The sequence below is a fragment of the Tenrec ecaudatus genome, chromosome 15 (genome assembly GCF_050624435.1).
Source record: "Tenrec ecaudatus isolate mTenEca1 chromosome 15, mTenEca1.hap1, whole genome shotgun sequence".
NCBI classification, from domain to species: domain Eukaryota; kingdom Metazoa; phylum Chordata; class Mammalia; order Afrosoricida; family Tenrecidae; genus Tenrec; species Tenrec ecaudatus.
Window position 1 is genome coordinate 50,590,327 of NC_134544.1, and position 22,694 is coordinate 50,613,020.

General features: G+C 39.1%; 1 protein-coding gene across 2 annotated transcripts in view; it reads left to right on the plus strand.

Annotated features, from left to right (window-relative positions):
- Positions 1 to 2,162: 2,162 nt before the first annotated feature.
- Positions 2,163 to 22,694, plus strand: part of SS18 (SS18 subunit of BAF chromatin remodeling complex) — an 88,326-nt gene continuing 67,794 nt past the window's right edge. For both annotated transcript variants that reach the window (XM_075532476.1, XM_075532477.1), the window contains exons 1-3: positions 2,163 to 2,320; positions 4,998 to 5,074; positions 14,836 to 14,920. In XM_075532476.1, coding sequence (XP_075388591.1) covers positions 2,252 to 2,320; positions 4,998 to 5,074; positions 14,836 to 14,920 — 231 coding nt within the window. In that variant the 5' untranslated portion in view covers positions 2,163 to 2,251. The remainder of the gene's footprint in view (positions 2,321 to 4,997; positions 5,075 to 14,835; positions 14,921 to 22,694) is intronic.

The window sequence follows — 22,694 nt, forward strand, 5'->3', positions numbered from 1 at the left end:
ATACTGGGTCTTTCCATCCTTTAGTCTTAGTTTAATGATAATCCTGAGAACTTCCCATCTTCACTCCTGCTAGTCTCTCTCAATATCTTGTGTTTCATAGGACTTTATAGACATAGAAAGTATATATACATATATATGAACATATGTAAAATCATTTACCCATATATATCCTATGAAAGATGGATGTTTGTAAAGTCGTACATATATATATTTATAAATGTAATTCTCTGCTTTTTTAACCCTTGAAGTATTCTGGTATATTTGAATTTAATGTAATCATATAAAAATTAAGAAGAATTTCTATTAATTTCAGAATAGGCACCAAGTTTCTTCCATAAGTAAATATATATATGTGTGTGTGTAAAGTCATATATATACATTTAAGTGTGCCTATATATATGTATATATATACTTTTATGCTTCTGTCAGCCCTAATAGAATATTCGTTCTTTGAAAGCAAATTCTATGTCGAAGTTGTGTGGACTTGTTTGATAGGTGGTTATTTTAGAGCCTAGCACAAACTGAGTACTTGTTGAATTAATGAAACTCATAACTTTTGTAAAGAACATCTATTGGAAATGTTTAAAAATATAATTTTTAAGTTTATTCTGTATAATAAATTGAAGGGCTGGTTTTTGAGCCACATTAATATTTTACATAAAATTGTCTTCTAGGTTATAAACCCAAGAATCAAACTTCTTGCTGTTACGATGATTTCAACTCATAGCGACCCCTGTGAACGTTCGCGTTGACAGAGTAAAAACCAACTACAGCAACGTATTATTCACATTTACTTTTGTTGCTTCCATAACTTGAAAACGTTTTTTACCCCCACTGTTGACTTGAAGCTTGGCACATTCGACCTAATTTACAAATCATTAGATCAGGGCAGCGGTCAAGTTGTTAAATATTTGGTTACTGGGGTTTGAATCGCTAAGCCATTGTTGACCATTTGGTGAAATACAGATGGAGTCCCAGGTAGAACCCCACCGGGTGTTGCACACTAGCCTCCTTGGCAGGGAGAAAGATATGGCAGTCGGCTTTCATCACGATTATAGCCTGGGTAATCTTATGGCACTGTCCTGTAGGGTCCCCATGAGTCAGAATCCTCTCAACAGTGGCTAAATGGCAAAAGCTGTTTCCATAACTCCGTGTGTCAAGACAACACTGCTTATCTGACCCTGAAAGGTCAGAGCCTTGAAAACGCTAAGGAACAATTCTATTCTGCACACTTTTGAGTCTCCATTAGTTGGAATGAACTCCAGGGCAACTAACAACAACGAAATATACCTTTAAAGAGGAGCCCTTGCAGGTGCCCCGTTTCAAAAATTAATTACAAATGCTTCAGTGGGAATCACTTCGCCCAAGGGCTTGTCCCAAGTGATGCTTTCCTCTGGCCTCTCTAGTCAAGTTGCTCGATCGCCCTTGAGTTCCTCATTTTGAGTCAGGTTCACTTTCTAGCTGTAAGTTAAGCTACACTTTGTGTGAGTGCGAGACCGTGGACTTGGAGGTGCGCGTTTGGGGCGTCGCCCAGCCGTTTAAACCAGCGAATCCGCGGCCACGGAGCCCATCGATCTCTGCTTCATCTCGGGGGATGCTGTCCAAGTTTGAGCCAACTCCGAGGTCCAGGTCCCCTCTTTCCGATTCCGCGGGATGCTCGCCTCGCCCGGTGGCCAGGACCCGGACAGGTCCGGGCGGCCACTTCCCTCGGGGGGTGGGGTGAGAAGGGAGTTGGGAAAACGAAGCTAGGTCGAGGGCAGAGCACAGAACGCAGTCAGTCGGCAGGTCTCTCGGGCGCGCCGGGGAGGGAGGCCAGTTGCCAGCGCGCGCGAGGGGCGGGCCGGCCGGGCCGCTCGCATTTCCTGTGACAGGGGCTGCCCGGCCTCGCTCGCCCGCCCGCGGCGGCGGGACCATTTCCTGAATCGCTGGAGCGGAGGGGGGGCTGGGGCGCGACGCTACCATTGGCGCCAGAGCGCGGGGGAGGCGCGGGGAAAAGAGCTTGCGGGATGCAGGGAAGCTCCAGAACTAGGGCGTTTCCACTGTCCCCGCGGTGGCCAGCGACCAACGGAGAGAAGACGTTCACGGGCCCCGCTTTCTTCTTGGGCCCGGGCCGGCTGACGGGCTGTTCGGGATGGAAGCCTCCCCCCTGTTCTTTCCCGAGGTGGTTCGGCCCGGGGAGGCCGGCGTCTTTCCCCAGTTTGCTGTCCCCGCGGAGCGCTCGGGACTCGGCGGTAGTGGTGACGGCGGCAACATGTCCGTGGCGTTCGCAGCCCCGAGGCAGCGAGGCAAGGGCGAGATCACCCCCGCCGCCATTCAGAAGGTGAAGCCTCGCGGGCCGGGGGTGCCAGGGCCGGCCGCCCCGTCTTTGGGAGCGGCCGGGGCCGGGGCCCGGGCCGGCGGGAGTCGGCCGGGCCGGGGGCGGAGGCGGGCCTTCGGGGAAGCAGTTGTGCGGGAGCCGGAGCCGCGAGCCGAGCCGCCGAGCCCCGAGTGCGCGGCGAACTGGGCGAGCGCGGCTTCTGGCGGAGTCCTCGCGCGCTTAGGCCCTTTCCTCCGGGCACAAAAGCCCGCGGAGCCGCTGCCCGGTTTCTCCGGGGATGGGGCGGCGTTCGGGCGGCGGGGCGCGTGCGCCCGGCGGCGGGGCCGGGCGGGGCCGGCCTGTTCCTGGGGGTCGGCGCCCCCCGCGCCCCTGCCCCTCGCTCCCGAGTTACTTTGGCGTCGCCGCCGCCGCCGCTCTGCAGTCCCGACCTGGGGTCGCCCGAGGCCGGGGTAAAGTCAGCACACTGATCGCACCCCCGCCCCTCGCGCCCCCCAAACTGCGACCGAGTTGGGGAGGTCCCTGGAGAACCCCGGGGCCGCCGCTGGGCACCTGAGGGGTCCTCGAGGGAGAGCCTGCGGACTTCGGGGTTCCCTTGGGAGTCCTCTGGACGGAGGTGCATCAGGAGCAAATACTGAGTCCCCGTTTGGGTCGCTGAAGCTGCCTCGGCGGGGCACGATCCTTGCCCACATGGAGCATACAGTCTAGGGGTACAAACTCAAGATAATCGTGGCAAATGCTAATTTGTGACAAATAACTGCGTCCCCCTTGGATGGGTAATGCGACCACTGTCGCTGTCGGGTGGCCGCCAGTTGGGGACACAAAGGTTCTTTATTGTGCTCTGCCCCTGGTTACCTATGACCGAGGCAGCATTCTAAATTTAATTCAGCCAGCCAGACACATTACTACTGAAAATTAGCAGCTTACCATAACTTTCACCTTGGCCTTAAGCACCGAAGTGAGAATGAAAGTAGAAGAAAAGTGTATCTCAGGACACATTGTATCCGCATTATAGTATGCTAATCGGCTTTTGTTTACTGTCAGGTCTTTGTAGCTGGGCATTTGACATTTGCCCAACTGTTGCTTTAGTTTATGAATAAACGATTTGGCTGTGAATGGAAATGCAGGGCTCCTTAACGAATACAGGGCTAAGTCTGCAGCCCGGCAGACACGTGCGCATACACATACGCACATCCTGTATCTGAAGGAATTCCCATTTCTTTTTCTTTCAGGGATGTAGAAGGTCTGAGTTTTTCTAGATTTTTTTCCCAATAAATTTTACAGGTTTTTCCTATAAATTTCTCTTTTAAAAGAGAGTTTAAAAAATTATTTTATTGGGGGCTCTTTCAACTCTTGTTACAATCTATACATTAAACGATATTTTTTTTCATTTAAAGATGTCGATCATTTATTTTTCATCCTTAGATGAGAAGACAAAATGGATTTCGAATTGTCGTTTTCTACAATGTGAGGGATTGGTTTGTAAAGGTGAAATATGTTAGGTTGAGGAATACACTGAAAAGATAAATTGTGAAGTTGTTAGTAATGCGTTGTAGTAGGGGCAACTTTTGGGGAACATCCTAGAATTCTATGTAAGACATAACTGTAGTTATTAGATGAGCATATTAATATTTTTTCTAGCAAGTGAAGACATACATGTAGAAAAAGTTAAGGTTAAATAGATCTTACTTATTAAGAGAGTTACTACCTATTATTGTGAGAGAATGATTATGGTGTTTTGTTCTACCTCGGTTTTTCATTGATGGGTATCTGGAAGTTTACAAGAAATACTATTTTTAGCCCCTTATTTTACAGAAAAATGAGTTTAGGAAGTTAAGTGTATCATTCTGGTAGTAAAGCTGGTACTGAAATGAACTGGCTTTCCAGATAGGACCATTTCCTCAATGCCTCTTCACGTGGATGAGTTAAATAAAGTCATACCTTAAATAAAGTCATACCCTTAAATAAAGTCATACCTCCTAGATGGAATTTTTCATGCATGTGATGCAAAGCTTACTTTGTCTCTTAACTTGTCATAACTAGCTAAATCTTCTCATATGACAAGGAGAATTAAGTATTCGAGAATCTTGGAATAGAGTTATTAAAAGAATTGTGGATTTAACAAGCTCTCATCCTAAGGTGTAAGATAACCATTTTCTGTGGTGAACTACATATTAAGAAGATGAAAGGCCCGAGTGGATTCGGCTTTTTCATAGGTATAGTGTTTCAAGAAATCTGAAGGAAAAAAATAAACTTTGAAAGTGTTGTACTTACAGTACATTTTGTTATTTTTTCAGTAGATTTTTAAAAGTTTAGTATATAATATTTGGTATGATAAAATGGAATTCATTCATCTTCCTATAAGTTATTAAAATGAATTAAAATATATGTTACATGTGTATTTGCTTTATAACACACATGTAATATGTATATGTTGCAGCAGCTGATAGCAATATTTAATGAAAAGTAATATTAAGGAAATTTAATTTTTGTATTACCATGTTTAATGTTTTTAAAATTTTGTGTATTGATTCCTTTGGGATAACAGGATATTGTTAGGGTATCTTTATACTCTAAAGTTCTTTTAAAATACATTAATTATCCCCCTACCTCCCAATTTTCTAGTTTTTATTTTACTTGATGTATTAAACTTGTAATAAACTATTTTTTCATTTTATTTCAGATGTTGGATGAAAATAACCATCTTATTCAGTGTATAATGGACTATCAAAATAAAGGAAAGACCTCAGAGTGTTCTCAGTAAGATTACTATGAAATTTCATATTGATTTTTCTGGGTTTTTTTCACTTTACTTAAACCATCAAGCTTGAGGTATAGTTTATATACCTACAGCTCATTTGTTTAATGTATGCAATTTAGTAACTCTCTGTCCTTGAGTTGATTCCAACTCACAGTGACCCTGTAGGACAGGGTAGAACTGCCCCTGTGGGTTTCCCAGACTATAGTTCTCTATGGGAATATAAAGCCTTAGATTCACAGAGTTGTGTAACTATTACCACAGTAAATTATTTACCATTTTCCTCTCAAACTTCCTCTGCCCAATCTCCAACCCATTAGCAACAATTCTCATTTCATTCCCTCTGTTCCTCAGACCCAGGCAACCACTAATCTCCTTTTGGCGTAGATTTACCCGTTGTGTATGTTTTATATAAATAGAGAATGTGTCTGACTTCATGTTTCCCAATTCATCCAGGTGGTAGCTTTTATCAGTAACGTATTCATTTTGTGAGACTTTCTATTGTATGGGTAAACCGCACTTATAGGTCAGTTCATACGCATCTGTTTTCACTTTACGCCTCGCAAACAATGTCATGTTTTTTTAAAAAAAAATCATTTTATTAGGGACTCTTAAAGCTCAATAACAATCCATACATAGATTATATCAAGCACATTTGTACGTTTGTTGCCATCATCATCCTCAAAACATTTGCTTTCTGCTTTAGCCCTTGGTATCATATCTTTATTTCCCCCCCTCTCCCCATTCCTCCCTCCCTCATGAACCCTTGATGATTTATAAATTATACGCAGTGTAGCAACTGTGAAACATACAACTTTCCTCTAGTTCTTAAATGCTTCCTCCCCCCCAACTATCATAATCCCAGTTCTACCTTACAAATCTGGCTAGACCAGAGGATGTACACTGGTACAGAAAGGAACTGGAAACACAGGAAATCTAGGATGGATGATTCCTTCAGGACCAGTGCTAAGAGTGGTGATACCAGGAGGATGGATGAGGGTGGGGTGGGAAGGGGGAATCGATGACAAGCAAGCATATATATAACCTCCCTGGGGGACGGACAACAGAAAAATGGGTGAAAAGAGACATCGGACAGTGTGAGTTATGACAAAGCAATGTCATGTTTTTAATTTTTTTCATGCAAAAATTTTTCTCTTTAGGATTGAACAAGTATTAGTTTTTTGCCTTGTAAAATAAGGACATTACATTGTATATGGAATCTAACGTGGAAAAGTTAAATCACATATGGTGTTGATATATATATATATATATATACACATATAGATATAGATATATACGTGGTTGAAAAAACAATGCTTTTATTTAAGAAGTATGGAATTGAATATCGTTCATAAGGACCAGAGTCTTATTTTGAAATGGTTTGTCTTAAGTAAATGGTATCTCCTAATAGAATCTGATATTGTGCAATACGTTGAATGTTTTATCAAAAATTTCTACATTAGCACTGTCTAAAAGAAATAGTATGTGAACTACACATCCAATGATAATTTAATTAAAGAATGCAGATGCTATTAATGGCCATCAAATCAGATTCATATCATGGCAACCCATGTACCACTTGAAGTTGTGACCTCTCCATGATTTGTTGAGAATAGACTACTCTGATCCATACGATTTTCATTGAATGATTTTCTGAAGAAGATAGTCTGTGTGTCTGGAAGCTCACCTGAAACCTGCTCTAGATCATGGCAACACTCAAGCCTTTGCTGAAAGATGGGTGGTGACTGTCCATGAGGGACATAGGCAGAGACTCAAACCTGGGGCCCTGCTTGGAAAGGGAGGATTCTACCAAAGAATAGCTACTGCCCCAAATTTTCTTAGAGCAATATTAAAAAAAAGAAAGAGAAACCATTACAATCAATTTTAATAATACAGTTTATCTAGTCCAGGACTTCCAAAATGCATTTCTTTCTGCAATCATCATAACACGAAGGAGTCCTGGTGGTGCCATGCTTCAAACATTCCCCCGGCTGCTAACTGAAAGTGTGGCACCTCGCACCCACGGGCTGCTGTGCCTTGGAAGCCTTTTGGGGGCATTTCTACTCTGTCCAATTGGGTTGCTATGAGTCACAGGTAAACTGGATAACAGTTTAAAAAAATACTTACATAAAAATGTTAATGAGCTATTCGCTGTTCTTCTCATCCTACAAAGTCTTTGGAATTCACAGCGGACTAGCCACCTTTAGGTGCAGAATAACCAATGTATCTGGTGGCGGTTAGTGCAGCCATGGAATATTTTATTCTCCCCGTTGTTGGAGGCAATGTGTTTTTCCTAGAGCGCTCACTGGGAGTCTCCTCGCAGACTGAAGTTTCCAGCCAACCTCACTTGTTCTGCAGGCTTTCATGGTTATGCTGGTGTCTTGCTATTATTTGAGTTACCCTTTTTCTAATTTTCACTCTCGCTTAATGGTTCCTAGGCGGAGCTGATAATTGAAAAGGTTGGAGATTCAACTTTTGCCAGAGTATTGAAAGAAAGACACTAGTTTTTGAAAACCTGTGGACCACAGGTTTTCTGCCCTGACTCAGATGAGATAGCCATGAGCTGGAGTTGATTGATTTTTTTTCCTGATAACTGGTTTAGGTGGTTATCTAATTTAGAATCTCTCCTCATTACTTCGTCTAGAAATTATTTAAAATTAAAAATGTATAGGGTCACTATAAAAAACACACTTTGTAGAGTTAAAATTAGGTCACGGCTTTTCAATCTTATTTCTCCTCTACAGGGCAACTATTAAAAAGATTTTATTATGTGTGTGTGAAAGTTGAATAGCTATGCTCCCATTTAACAGTTGTTAGCGTGCATTGGTGCATTATGTTGGTTATATCTTCCACAGTGTGTTCATGTTCTCATCATTTCCTTTCTGTTAGGTCAGCTTCCATTAGTTTAGCTTTCCTTGCCCTTTCTAAGCATCTTTGTTTTAGGGTAAATGTGGACGGATTTGGTCACATGTATTTGATTATTTAAGGGAGCGTAGTATTCATTGCACAGGGTTACTTGCCCCCCTGTTCTCATTGTAAACTGGGTGAAGGTTGACAGAGCTTATTCGTTTTGCGTTCAATAATCATACACAGTTTATTTCATCGTATTCATTGCAATCCCACTTGTTCCCTGTGTTTCTTATTTTCTTTCCTAAACCTTCTATATTGTGTGTACTTGCATATAAGCTGACCCGAATATCAACTGAGGCACCTAATTTTACCACAAAACTGCAAAATAATCCTGAAAATCTCCACGTATACACGAGTACATGTGGTACGTTGTGGGTAAATGCTGCTCTTTTGATCTCAAATGGCTGATTATTCTAAGGTGTGTGCACCTTACTAGCGTTCCTGTTCCCTTAGAGACCTGTCTGTTGTTGGCTGAAATTGGGGGTGATTTCATTTCTAGAGGGTTAGTGGAACTAAGGGGTATAGTCTTGGGGTTTCACTACTTGAGTTCATGCAACTTAATTTTTTAATGGGGTCACCTTATTTATGTCAGGAGCCCTTGTGGCATAAAGGTTATGCATTGGGGCTGCTAACCATAGGTCAGCAGTTCGAAACTACCAACTGCTCCATGGGAGAAAGATGAGGCTTTGTACTCTGAGAAAGAGTTATAGTCTTGGAAACCCACAGGGGCAGTTGTATGCTGTCCTATAGGGTTTCTCTGAGTCCTAATGGACCCAATGGCAGTGAATGAGCGACCTTACTTAGGGGTAATACTCTTTATTCACTGGGCCAATATGTTACTTCACAAGGAGGTGATCTTGGCATAGTTTTGATTCAGGGTTTAAGAGTATCTCAGGTTGGTAATTTCAGGGAACCTGGTAGTCTCACGTGGTCCAAGTCTGGACTTTTAAAGAATTGGATTTCTGTGTTTTTTTTGTTGCATAGCTTACAAAACACTACACACTTTATATATCAAGATGTTATATATTTAAAATTAGGGCCCATTCTATTTGGCTCACTTAACACAATCAGCAGTGCTAGTCAAGCACAGGCTACTGTTCTGATTAGTTTCCTTTCTGAGACTTTGATTTCTTTGTCCTTTGCTCTTGACTAGTAGAGACTATTAGTTATATTCTCTTTCTTACATTAGTGTGTATTTCCTAAAAGCAAGTATACATTTTTAAAAAACCCAGTGTAATTGTTAAGGTATTTAGCTTGTGCCATTTATCCCATTAATGTATTCTTTGTTTCCCTCCCTCCCTCCCTCCCCTCCTTCCTTCTCTGTGGTACAGCATAGGTTCTGAGTGACATTTAGTTGTCCTGTCTCTTTAGTGTGCTTTTATCTGAGTCTCTTTTGTGATGTAGACATTCTGTGGACTGCTCTTCATTGACTGGTGTTTCCCTGTGGTTAGATTTTGATCATGCATTTTTGGTAGGTAGTGCCATAGACGATGTGTCTTCAGTGCATCCCCAGTAGCTGCCTTTATATCAGTATATTCCAATCTTGGTTATATTTATGATCTTTTCATTAAGGTGATGCATGTCAGTTTCCCCATGGCAAAGTTACTAATTTTTTCCCTTTTCCCTTTAAATATGTATCTTGTTGAGGAGACGTCACTAGATCTTCACATGGCTTCAAACCAATTCTGTGATAGCCAATGAAACAGAAAACATGAGGATTTAAAATTTTTGAGTGATCCAGAAGGAGAGCCAAAGTGGAAATAATTACAGGTTGAAGACCTGCAATGTGAAGCTGAGAAGAGTAAAATGAGTCCTTTCATGAGTCTGATGCATGAGCGTGGATTCTTGGCAGGACTGTGGAGAACAACACTCATCACAGGGTAGTGATTGGCCACCATCTTTTAGCTGCTCCTGTTTCCGACTCTGCTCAACATACTAAATACTTTGGGCAAGAGATTTGATTGCTATGCAACATGTATACTGTCCTTGTTTTCGAAAAGGGAGATTGAGTTTCTAGCAACATTTTAAATAGTAATACTTCTTGTTCTGGTTATCATTCTGGTTCTACCCCAATTTAAAAAAAAAAAAGTTTGGTTTCTTCAAACCACTGACCCGTGTATAAATGAGCTTGAAAGAACTGGTTTTTGAAGCCCTGCTTGAAAATCACTGTTTCTCATCATACTTTCCTTCCCATTTTAGCATCCACTAATGATTATTGCATGAAGCAGTACTACTTTGTTTGTTGCTAAATGCCAATTAAATCCATCATTCCTTTTATATTTATTTGGAATCATATATGTAGAAGCAATTTCTCATTCCTTACCTCCTAATTAATTACTGTATGTACTCGAATATAAGCCGACCCAAGTATAAGCCGAGGTACCTAATGATTACCTGGGAAACCAGAAAAACTGATTGACTCGAGTATAAGCCTAGGGTGGAAAATGCAGAAGCTATTGGTGAGTTTCAATAATCAAAACAAATGAAAATAAAATTACTAAACATTGAGACATCAGTGGGGTAATGTATTTAAATATTTATTTTAAATAAAAAACATAAATAAAAGGACAGCAAGTCATTTAACATTAGTAAACCAGCACAGTAAGTGGAAAATAGGTTCAACAAAAACAATAAGGTATCAACAATGAACTCCCTGAGCTCAATCAGCAACCAAGCTAAAATGTAAAGAGTTAAAATCCTTCAAAATTGGACTCCTCATCATCATCCATATCCCAATGCAGAGCTTCAGCTGGTGTGAAGTCATCATAGACTCTGTCCTCACTGAGATCGCTGTCATCACCATCACTGCTGTCATTTTCATACAAAGCGCAGTCTTCACTGCCATGCATAGCATTACTAATACTACATTTCTGGAAGGCACGTCGCACCATGTCTTCTGAAATGTCTTTCCATGCATCTCAAACCCACTTTGCTATGAACTCTATGTCAGGTTTCATGAGATTTCCACCTTTTGTTAGTTGGGCTTGACCAGATGACATCCATTCATGCCACATCCTTCACAAACAGGCTTTAAAAGACTTATTCAAAGATACATCCAGAGGCTGCAGTACAGATGTAAGCCCACCTGGAATAACAGCTAAAGTACCGTAACTTTACTAGATTTTGCCAATATTTTTTATGTCATCCTATAGGTGGGCTCTGAACATATGCCAAATAAGTAACGATGGCTTTTTCTTTAAGGCTGCCCCTGGTCGGTTCCAAATTTCTTCCAGCCAATTTTTTGTTCCGTCTTCATCCATCTAGCCTTTAACATGTGCACTCACAGTAATTCTTGGTGGGAAATTGATCTTTTTAGGCAAGCTCTTTCTTTTTAAAATAATGACAGGATGCAGCTTAGTTCCATTAGCCAAATATGATAGAAAAACTGTAAAGTGTTTTCTTTCATTTCCTGTGGTTTTGAGAAAAATGTTTTTTTCTCCTAAACTTGCCACAGTTCTGTTGCTTGGAAGATCAAAAGTCATGGCAGTTTCATCCATATTCCCAATACCTGCCAGGTCATAATTATAAATCCTTTGTTTTATAATAAATGACTGGAATGACATAATTTTTCTTTAAGGTCTTGTGGCAATTTCTGGGAAATCCTTGTTCTTTGTCTCAAACTTAGTAGGCCAAATCTATTCATGAAGCGGGTACACCATCCTGCTGACACAGCAAATTTTTCAATGTCTGGTGCTTTATATTTGTCATCCTTAGCCATTTGTAGAGCATGTATGCGGATTCCCTTGCGTGTTATGCAGTAACTATTTTGACGACAACTCAATAATCCATGTATACAATTCTCTCTCTAGAGCCCCATAAAAAGACGTTAAACCATGACTAGCTTCTTTAACTTTTAGAATCTGTTCCAAGTCAGCCTTCATTTTCCACCACTCCCTCATTTGCTTTTCGTCAACACAAAATTCCCTACTTGCAATACTGTTATTGCTGTCTTCTGCTCTTGACACAACCGTCATTTTGAAACCAGCCTCATATGACTGGCATTTTTGTTTTGGTTCAAGAATATCCATTTCTCATAGGATAAAAAACAAAACTTTGAAAAAGAACTTTCATGGTAATGTCCCCCCTCCTCGACATGTTAGCTAGGAGGAAGGGGGGGGGGGGTCCATGCAGGTGGGGGATGCAGGATGTGAATTAACACAGAGCAGAGGGAAGAGACGAAGTGCAGCCACAGACACATCCTTACCAGTTCAGCTGCCGGCGCAAGGGAATCAGTACAGTGCTTCTGCGAATTGGAGGTGTCCACGTCATAGGATGGCTCTGATTGGTTAGATGTGAGTAAACAAACATTCAAAGCCCTGCAGTGTTAGCGGGGCTTTGAATGAACAGTGGAGAAACGGCAATCACCCGCCAGATAGCGTGCACTTGTCCATTACATCGGGGTGGGGGGGGCAGTGAGATGTTACACTTTGCTGGGGTACCACTGACCCGTGTATAAGCCAAACCCTTTGTGCTGAAAAACTCGGCTTATACATGAGTATATATGGTATGTACCTGTGAAGGGAAGTAGAGATTCTTACTATATTATGTAGGCTATTCCATTATTTCTATTCTGAAATTGAGAGTTTGGCACTCGGAATCCTTCAAGCTTTTTGATGTATCTTGATTATTTTTTGAACATTTTCTTGAACCATGAAAATGTTTTTTCCGTATTCCTTTTGAACATTTTTGTGCTTCAACCTAGAATTTTCTATTTATTTTTCTAAGACCTGATTCTTTTTATTGTAGAATGACGAGAAGCTAAGATCTTAGTGCAAGGTTGACAATTTAGAGTCACTTATACATTGTGCATGACTTTCTGTATATTGTCTTTCTTAGAAACTCTAGCGGTGCCACCACTGCTCCTCAACTTCTCTCCACGGCTTACTTGAGGCAGTGATCTCTGTAACACTAACGGTTACCTTTAGTGAGGCCAGAAAGTGGGTACACTAGTTCATTCATTTTCAATCATAGGATCAAATACAAGCAGACAATATTCTTTAGGCAACAATATAAAACCAGGTACCAAGGACTCTTTTCTTTAAAAAAAATTTTTTTAAGGACACCTTTCTTTTTTAAAAATCATTTTATTAGGGACTCATACAGTTCTTATCACGGTCCATACATACATCAATTGTGTAAATCACATTTGAACATTCATTGCCCTCATCATTCTCAAAACGTTTGCTCTCCACTTAAGCCCCAGGCATCAGGTCCTTATTTTCCCCCTCCCTCCCTTCTCCCTCATGAACCCTTGATATAATTTATAAATTATTATTATGTCATATTTTGCCCTGTCTGACGTCTCCTTTCACTCACTTTTCTGTTGTCCATCCCCCAGGGAGGAGGTCACATGTAGATCCTTAAAACTGGTTCCCCCTTTCCAGCCCACCCTCCCTCTACCCTCCAGAATCGCCACTCACACCACTGGTCCCGAAGGTATCATCTGTCCTGGATCCTCTGTGTTTCCAGTTCCTATCTGTACCAGTGTACATCCTCTGGTCTAGCCAGATTTGTAAGGTAGAACTGAGATCATGGTAGTTGGGGGTGGAGGGTGGGGGGAGGAAGAATTTACGAGCTAGAGGAAAGTTGTATGTTTCATCGTTGCTACATCACACCCTGACTGGATCATCTCCTCCCCAAGAAGGACTCCTTTCTTATTCTCGGTGACCCTATGTGTTGAAAAGTAGAACTGCTGATACCAACGGCTCAAATAGGAAGGAGCAACTTTGAAACGGATGATGCAACACTTATACAAATGTCATCGGTACAATTGATGTACGGATCAATTACATCTTAAGAGCTGTAAGAGCCCTCAATAAAACAATAAAAAAGAAGGAAAAGTAGATGTGCACCCTATAGGTTTTTCAATGGTTGTGACTTTTTAGAAGAGATCACTATTAATTTTCATCTTGTTTAACTTAAACTTCTGAAGAAAGGTTTGTTGTTGCTGGTGACTGCCATGGAGTGGGTCTTTGCTTCATGGTGACCCCATGTGTCTCGGAGTAGAACTGCTCCATAAAGCTTTCCTGGTTGTAAGTTTTACCGAAAAAAATTGCATGTCTTGAAGGCTTAGGTAAGCTGCTGTAATGTAATGTATCTAAGATTACAATAATCATGATTAATCACTTGAAGCTTGAGGATTTTGCTGTATTTTTAATCTTTGCTTTATTGTATAATAATTATTTCCTTTGGAAGTGGAGGGGTTATCTGTTTATTGCCTTCTCTGTGTGATGAGCCCTACCTACTAGTTGTGTAGTGTAACTGCATTGACAAATGTAAGTTGTTGATCACTTTTGCAAGAGTGGGGTGTCCTGGTGACACTTTGGGTAAGGCATTTGGCCGCGAACTGCAAAGCCAGTGTTTCAATTTCAGATCCATCAGCTGTTCTGTGAGGGAGGAAAATGAGGCTGTCTGTTCCTGTAAAAATATACAGTTTCAAAAACCCTTTGTAAGACTTGATGATTTGGAAACCATCTCAATAGCAGTGGATTTATTTTCTGCTGCAAGACTCAGGAAAAAATGTATAACTCTTACTCCCCTTCTAGCAGTTTATCAAAACATACTGATTATCCTTGGGTTTGAGATTCTTAGCAACATGAAAATGGCAGCGGAATGGAAAAAGTCATCAATTTTGTTTAATTCCTTCCCTTTAGTTCTCTTTATACAAATGAACTATGTGTAGAGCTAGACTATCTCAGTTTACTGAGTTGTCTGCATCTCCATTTCTTAGCTATGGAATCTTGGACAAGTAAATTTTTCATCCCATGGTAGACGTGATGAGAGTGCTGTTTGTATTTAAATACCCAGGAAGAAAATTATTTTCTAATAATTGACATTTCTTTTGTTTTAATAGGTATCAGCAGATGTTGCATACAAATTTGGTCTACCTTGCTACAATAGCAGATTCTAATCAAAATATGCAGTCTCTTTTACCAGCAGTAAGTACTATTGAAATAGTGTGAAGCTGCCAATATTTGTAGGATTGTGTTACATGGTACAACTCAATTTTATTTAATGATTTTTGAGATTTATTTAATATATCCTTTCTGTTCTGATGTTATGAAGCCTTTCTCCTTTATTATCTAAAAATTTTGTTGTGCTTTCATATTTAATTTTAATTAATTCATCTACAAATGATTTCCTCCCAGAGAAGTTAATAACCATCCTTCCACATACGAACCCACCTACGTACGTACTTAATTACTTTTCATTTTAATTGTAAAGTATTTCAAAGCAAATACCAAACATCATGATTTTACCAGTAAATGCTTCAATATACATTCCTAGCATTTAATCACAATCATTCTCTTCAACAAAATTAACCATAATTTCTTGGTAATTTAACAATAACCAATTTTCTCCTGATTTCATTAAAAAAAGAAAACCTCTTTTAATTGTTGATTATTTGCCTCAGGATCCAAACAAGATCTATGTGTGTAGCACATTAGTTGATTTTCTTCAGTATCATTTAAACTTTATCAATTACTCATTTTATTTTCCATTTATCTCAAGAACTTGGGGCACATGCTCTAGTGTTTTTCACATGCTGCATTTGGCTGATTGGCATTCTCGTGGTCCTTTACCATGTTTTTCTTCCTCTTATAACCTATAAGCTGAGAGTCTTGATGGTCAAGTTAAGCTTCCTTTTTTGTCAAGAGTATTTTCCTGGTGGCGCTGAATGGCTGTTCTATGTTCAGTAATGTTACAATTAACCAATGGCACAGTTGACTTCAGCCAGGTCAGCCCACTATAAAATCTCCTTACTGGTTTTGGCAATTATTGATGCCTGTTGACACCATCTCGGGATTCTGTTGTCACCATTACTCTTGCAACATTGTAACAAAAACTTTTCTTTCATCAGATACTTGGTTATCTTGAAAAGTTTCTACTAGAAAACTTCCCCTCTTGAAAAATCAGTTTTCAGAGTAATAAGTTGGTCTTTAAACACCTGTAAAGGTGACCAGTTTTTTTTAAAAAGAATTATATGAGTTTACAGATGTTGGGTTTAAAACCCATTGCAGTCATTCTTTTAAAATGACGGAATGATCTTAATTTGGAGCCTCATCTTTTGACTTTTGGCATGCCTCCTGAATTCTTAATCTCATCTCCTTTGCTCTAGAATTTGAAAGGGATCAGTCTGACTTTTTATGCGTTTTCTACCCTAGAACTGGAATCCTTTTTCTAAGGAATATTTTAAATTTTATTTTATGGGAATTAGTATGAAGAGACCACAGTGTGGGTGTGTGGGGTATTTATTATTACAGAACTTTCATTGTTTCTAGGCCTTTAGTGGGCAAAACTGTAAACTTTTTCTTTTCGTTTTTAAAATGAGCAGTAAAATAATTGAATTTTTTTAGTATTCTTTCCACTTTAAATGAAAGATTACAGAGTTTTTAATTTTTTAAAAAAATGCTTAATCATTTTATTGGGAGCTCTTACAGATATCATAGCATTCCATAGCTCAGTCACATCAAGTTACCACGATCAGTTTCAAAACATTTTCTTTCTTCTTGAACAGAGTTTTTTTTAAGCAACATTCTAAGATAGATTTTTTTTAATTAAAAAAAATTTATTGGGAGCTCTTACATATATCATAACATTCCATCAATCACATAGAACAGTATTGTACAATTGCTACCACAGTCGGTTTCACAACATTTTCTTTTTTTTTTTTTACATTTTATTAGGGACTCATACAACTCTTATCACAATCCATACATATACATACATCGATTGTATAAAGCACATCCATGCATTCTTTGTCCTTGTCCTAGTCATTTTCAAAGCATTTGCTCTCCACTTAAGCCCTTTGCATCAGGTCCTCTTTTTTTCCCTTCCCTCCCCTCTCCCCCTCCCTCATGAGCCCTTGATAATGTATAGATTGTTATTTTGTCATATCTTGCCCTATTCAGAGTCTCCCTTCACCCCCTTCTCTGCTGTCCGTCTCCCAGGGAGGAGGTCACATGTGGATCCTTGTAATCGTTGAACAGAGTTTGTAATTTTGATTTTATGTCTTAATATCTCTTCTTTCTCTAAAATACCTAGGTTCCTTAATGATATTTCTGTACTGCTTTGTATATATCAAACAATTCTATAACTGCTAATATGAAAGACGTTACTAATTGCTTTAGATTTGATCTGATCCATGGTGACTCCCTGTGTGTCAGAGTCGAGCTGTGTGGCAGAAGGTTCTCAGTGACTGCGTCTTAGTAAGTAGATTCTTAGGTCTTTCTTCAGGATCCCTCTGGGTGGACTTGAAGCGTTGGGCGTTTTGTTTAGCAGTCAAGTGTGGTTTCAATTCTCGTTGCCCAGGAATCCCATTACTGCTGACAGTACGTTATTTGTTTTCAAGGTGTATCGCACTAGAGATAATCAGTTAACCTTTTTCTCTACTTAAAGTTGTTCTTTTTTATGTGTTTATTGTCCTGAACTTGATTTACCAGTACATATTGTGTGCCATTGAGTCAGTTTTAACCTATAGTCACCCTAGACAACAGGGTAGAACTGACCATCGACTTGTCTAGTTGTGAATTTTCAAGCAGATACCCAGGTCTTTTTCCCTGCAGAGGTGCTGGTGGGTTTGGAACACTCTCTCAGCTAGCTCCGCAGCACTTAACATTTGGGTAGTCTTTAATTTTGTGAATGATTTAACTTATAAGTTCACTAATTAGTTTGCATGTGAATAGTTCTCATTTCAGCATTATTTGTCTGAAACACAAAACATGGTATCTCTATGCATGTTTTTTGTATTGAATGTTTATGTGTGGATTTGTTTTATCTTCATTCTGTTCAATTGTTTTTTTAATAAATGTTCTCTCGCTTTTTGTAGTCTTGTAAATCCTGATATATTTCAGAGAAGTTTCTTACTTAGTCCTTTTATAAAATTTTTTATAGTCCTTATTTTTCAAGACTATCTTGGCCTGCTAGCCTTGTGCATTTCCATATGTACGCATACTTAAACCAGGAACGCATAAACTTAAGTACATATACATCACCTTGTTGTTTTTTCATTGAGATTACCTTGGCTCTAAATCACTTTGGGAAGAGTGGCTGTCTTTACAACAGTGCATCTTCCAAATCTTGATGATTGTACATCTTCTCACTTATTTCGTGTTTAGTGTCTGTAAAGACAGTTTTATGACTTTCCCTTCAGAGAATTTGCACATCTATCATTGAATTTATTGATAGTTATTTCAAAAAAAGTGTTGTAACAGTTTTATTGGCACATCATTTACATGCATATAATTCAGTGGCTCAGTCATTCAATCATATCAAAGAGAATGTGCAGTCATTACTGTTATCAATTTTAGGACATTTCCCCCCCCCATGGTTAAATTGCCTTTCCAATGAGTTGTGCAGCCCGTCATTCTAGTGCTGTTTCCTCCCATTTCAAAAATGTTGCAGCCACTATCCTTCAAGTTTCACATTCTAACTGCTACTGATGTTTATGTGGACATCCTAGTGTTTGAATCTTCTCAGCTCTTAGTTCTAACAGTTTTTCTTTGGGTGCTTTCAGTTTTCTGTATTCATAATCAGACATTTTTGGATAATGAATGTTGTTTCTTTCCTGCCTATCCTTCCACCTTTTATTTCTTTCTCTGGCCTTACTTCTCTGGCTAGGACCTCCAGTACAGTCCTGACTAGAAGTGGTGATAGAGGACATGCTTGTCTTGTTCCTGATCTCAGAGGGAAAGCTTTCAGTGTTTGACCATGAAGTATGATGTTGGCTGTAGTTCTGTGTAGATAACGTTTCATCAGATTAAGAAAGTGCCCTTTTTCTGGTATACTACTAATAAGTAAGAGTTTATGTTTGAATAGTTGTTAAATGTTACCTCATTCTATAATGAGATAATATGGCATTTCTTTTTAAATCTGGTAAATTATATTGATTTACTTTCCAAGGCTCAGTCAACGTTGCATTCTTTTAACTAACTCACTTGGTTATAGTGTTTTAAAAATATTGCTATATTCAACTTGTTAAAATCTTGATCAGGATTTTAGCATCTTTGTTCATGAATGTGATTAACCTCTAATTTTCCTTTCTTTATAATGCCTTTGACTAGTTTTATTTTGGGTCTGTGCTAAAGAGAGCTGCCTATCTTTCCCAGTTTCTTCTGTGCAAGGATTTGCATAAATTTTATGTATCTGTCGCTTCCTTAAATGATTGTCATCATTCATGGGAAAGCCATCTGAACCCGGCCCTTTCTTTGTGAGAAGGGTTTTATTCACTCATTAATAATTATCAGAGTTCATATATATCTAAATTTTATATATTGCCTATTTTAGTAAGTTGAATTGTTTGTGCATTCTCTCAAATTTATTACTATTAAGTTCAATAATCTTTCTAGTCTATAAGATCTATGCTGATAATTTCTTTTAAAATTTTTTTAAATTTTTTAAAACAATTTATTAGGGGCTCATACAACTCTTATCACAGTCCATGCATACATCAATTGTGTAAAGCACATCTGTACATTCATTGCCCTCATCATTCTCAAAACATTTGCTCTCCACTTAAGCCCCTGGCTTCAGGCCCTCACTTTTTCCCCTCCCTCCCCGCTGTCCCCTCCATCATGAACCCTTGATAATTTATACATTATTATTTTGTCATATCTTGCCTTGGCCAACATCTCCCTCCACCCACTTTTCTGTTGTCCATCCCCCAGGGAGGAGGTCACATGTAGATCCTTGTGATCGGTTCCCCCTTTCCTACCCACTCTCCCTCTACCCTCCAATATCTCCACTCACACCACTGATCCTGAAGGGATCATCACCCTGGATTCCCTGAAACACTAGTTTGCTGTTTCTCTGTTGTAACCATTTTTAGGCTTCTTGGTGTCAGAACCTATTCATGTTCTTAAAAATTACTGAAGAGTCTGAAAATCGTCATATAGATTATATTAATTGACACAGATGATATACTTTATATATATATATATATATATATATATATATATATATATACATTCATCTATAAAAATTAACCTCTATATAGATAGGTTTGATGAATAATTTACTTATATAAAATATTATATTTTTCTTAGCTTCCAAATTAAAACTTAGAAATTTAAAAATGTTAATTAATTAAAAAAAATCAAGAATTAACTCATTGCATGTTAATATACTTTTTATGTAATAAAAGATAGCTATATCTTTGAGAACAGTTACTAAGTTGACTGGCATTCTTTTACGTGTTTGCCCGTCTCTTTTCAATGTAGGATTTCAATAATCTGTGTTCTCGTAATTCGTTTCTGTACTTGATCTATTGTAGTGTTTTGTTTGGTTAAAGTAGAAGTAGTTCTAGTCAATTTAATAACCTTTTCAGGACCTGATGCAAGGGGCTTAAGTGGAGAGCAAATGCTTTGAGAATGATTGGGGCAGGGAATGTATGGATGTGCTTTATACAATTGATGTATGTATATGTATGGATTGTGATAAGAGTTGTATGAGTCCCTAATAAAATGTAAAAAGAAAAGATGAGAAAAAAATGATTAGGGCAAAGAATGTACAGATGTGCTTTATACAATTGATGTATGTATATGTATGGACTGTGATAAGAGTTGTATGAGCCCCTAATAAATTGTTAAAAAAAAAAAAGATACAATAGAAAAAAAAAAGAAAATAACATTTTCAGATTCTTATGGGTAATCTTTTTAGTTACGCAAATTACAAAAAGGTTTTTGTTTTCCCCAGTTGTTTGTAGTATGGAATCTGGAATTATATCAGTAAATTTTTGCAGTCTGGTACATTAAAGTCCACTGGTCTGTCTTGTTCTTTGGATGGATTATTTACTCACGCATGATTTTATAGCATCATTCTTTGGCCATTAGGTCAAATTCAGTGAGCTTTGCAGATCTTTTTTTTTTTTAAGCTGAGTAACCATTTTATTTAATCAATTACAAGTCAACACAATAGAGAAGAAAACAAGAAGTGAGATGTAATTACAGAAAATAAGAGTGTTTTCTCCACAATATAACACCTTCAGTGTTGATGAAGTATGAAGGCATTGTCTAAATATTCTGAGTAATAATAACAACTAGGAGATACTATTTATCCTTTTACTTAGCTAGCTAGCTAAGGTAGATCCCATATAAACATCTGATCAGATGTAATAGTTATTGCTTATATGATGAAAAGAATTTATAGAGCGATTTTTTAAAAACATTTTATTAGGGGCTCATACAACTCTTATCACAATCCATACATATACATACATCAATTGTCTAAAGCACATCTGCACATTCCCTGCCCCAATCATTCTCAAAGCATTTGCTCTCCACTTAAGCCCTTTGCATCAGGTGAGCTTTGCAGATCTTTTAAACGTTGACCTATTACATAGTTCATTATACCCATAGCCATTGAGTCTATTTTGATTCCTAGATATCCTGTAAAAGGTTATCAAGACTGTTCATCCTTACTAGAATATTCAGCCTCATCATTCTCCTGTGAGGTAGTATGTGGGATATGATATAAGAAATCATTACCAGTCTCATCAGAAAAGCCTGTATTTAATAGGATGCCTTCAGTTCTTAGGTAGTAGATACAAATTTGCCAAATTTCCAGTGCTTGCTTAAAACATGGACTTGATTACTAGTAATAAATGCTCTAGGTTGTTTTTCTTCAAAAGATAGTCTCATTTTGAGAAAGTCTGCCACACACCTAAGTTTAAATAAATCTAGTGTGTCTATCATGCGCATGTTTTCAGGTAAATATGGTGTATTATGAAAATGAGGCCCTGGGTCGCTAGCAACTTGCTCACAAAATGCCTTTCCTAGAGCATCTTGGTTTCTGTTTCCATTTGCCACATAGAATATTTAAATGACATGTAAAATTCAATAAGTTGTGTTATTTTTCTGTTTTATTGGGGCACCCTAAGTGAAAGACATTATTCATTTATGTTAATTGTTATAGTGTGGTAGTAAAAATTACCTCTATTACCTTGATTATTATATATATATATATATATGGCAGCAGCAGTCACTACAGTTTTATGCGAGCAACGTGCTTAAGGAGCCCTGTGTTTGGCTACTAATTGCAGGGTCAGCAGCTCGAATCCAGGCTAGAGGAGAAAGATGAGACTTTCTATTCCTATAAAGATAGACAGCCTTGGAAACTCAAAGGGGCAGTTCTGCTCTGTGCTGAAGGCCCTCAAACCTGCTTGCTGGTTTAACATGTGCTTTATGCGTTTTGTGTGCCTGGCTATCCCACATGTGTTCTTTTAATAAGCATGCTCACCTATAGCTTTGACATGTTCTGACTTGAGTTTCACTTTTTTCCTGTTCAGTGAATTTGATAAGGAGTTTTTGTCATGCTGCTTGTCACAGAGGTTTCGTTCCCAATAGCAGATCCTCCTACCTTTACGTTTCTAAAGAATCCTCTCTCGGTGGGATTCCGGTCCAGTTCTGCAAATCTCTTTCTCCAGTGCAGGAAGTCACTTTTCTGCCCTAGAAACAGCCCTTGCCAAAGTCAGGCCTGGGCTTGCGAGGCCACTGAGGCGGATGAGGCTGGGGCACCATGGTTGCACTCATTTTGGCCTGCCCTCCAGCTGTGCTCAGGCTGTTTGATTTTTCCACCTGCAGTCAGTCAGGCTGCAGAAAACTAGTCTTGGAGGGCGGGTCTGCCCTTTCCTCAGAGGAGCCTGAGCCCTTGGCTGTCTGCCGCACCTCCTGGCCAAATGTTGCGATGACCTGGGAGCAGATCCGCTACATGGAA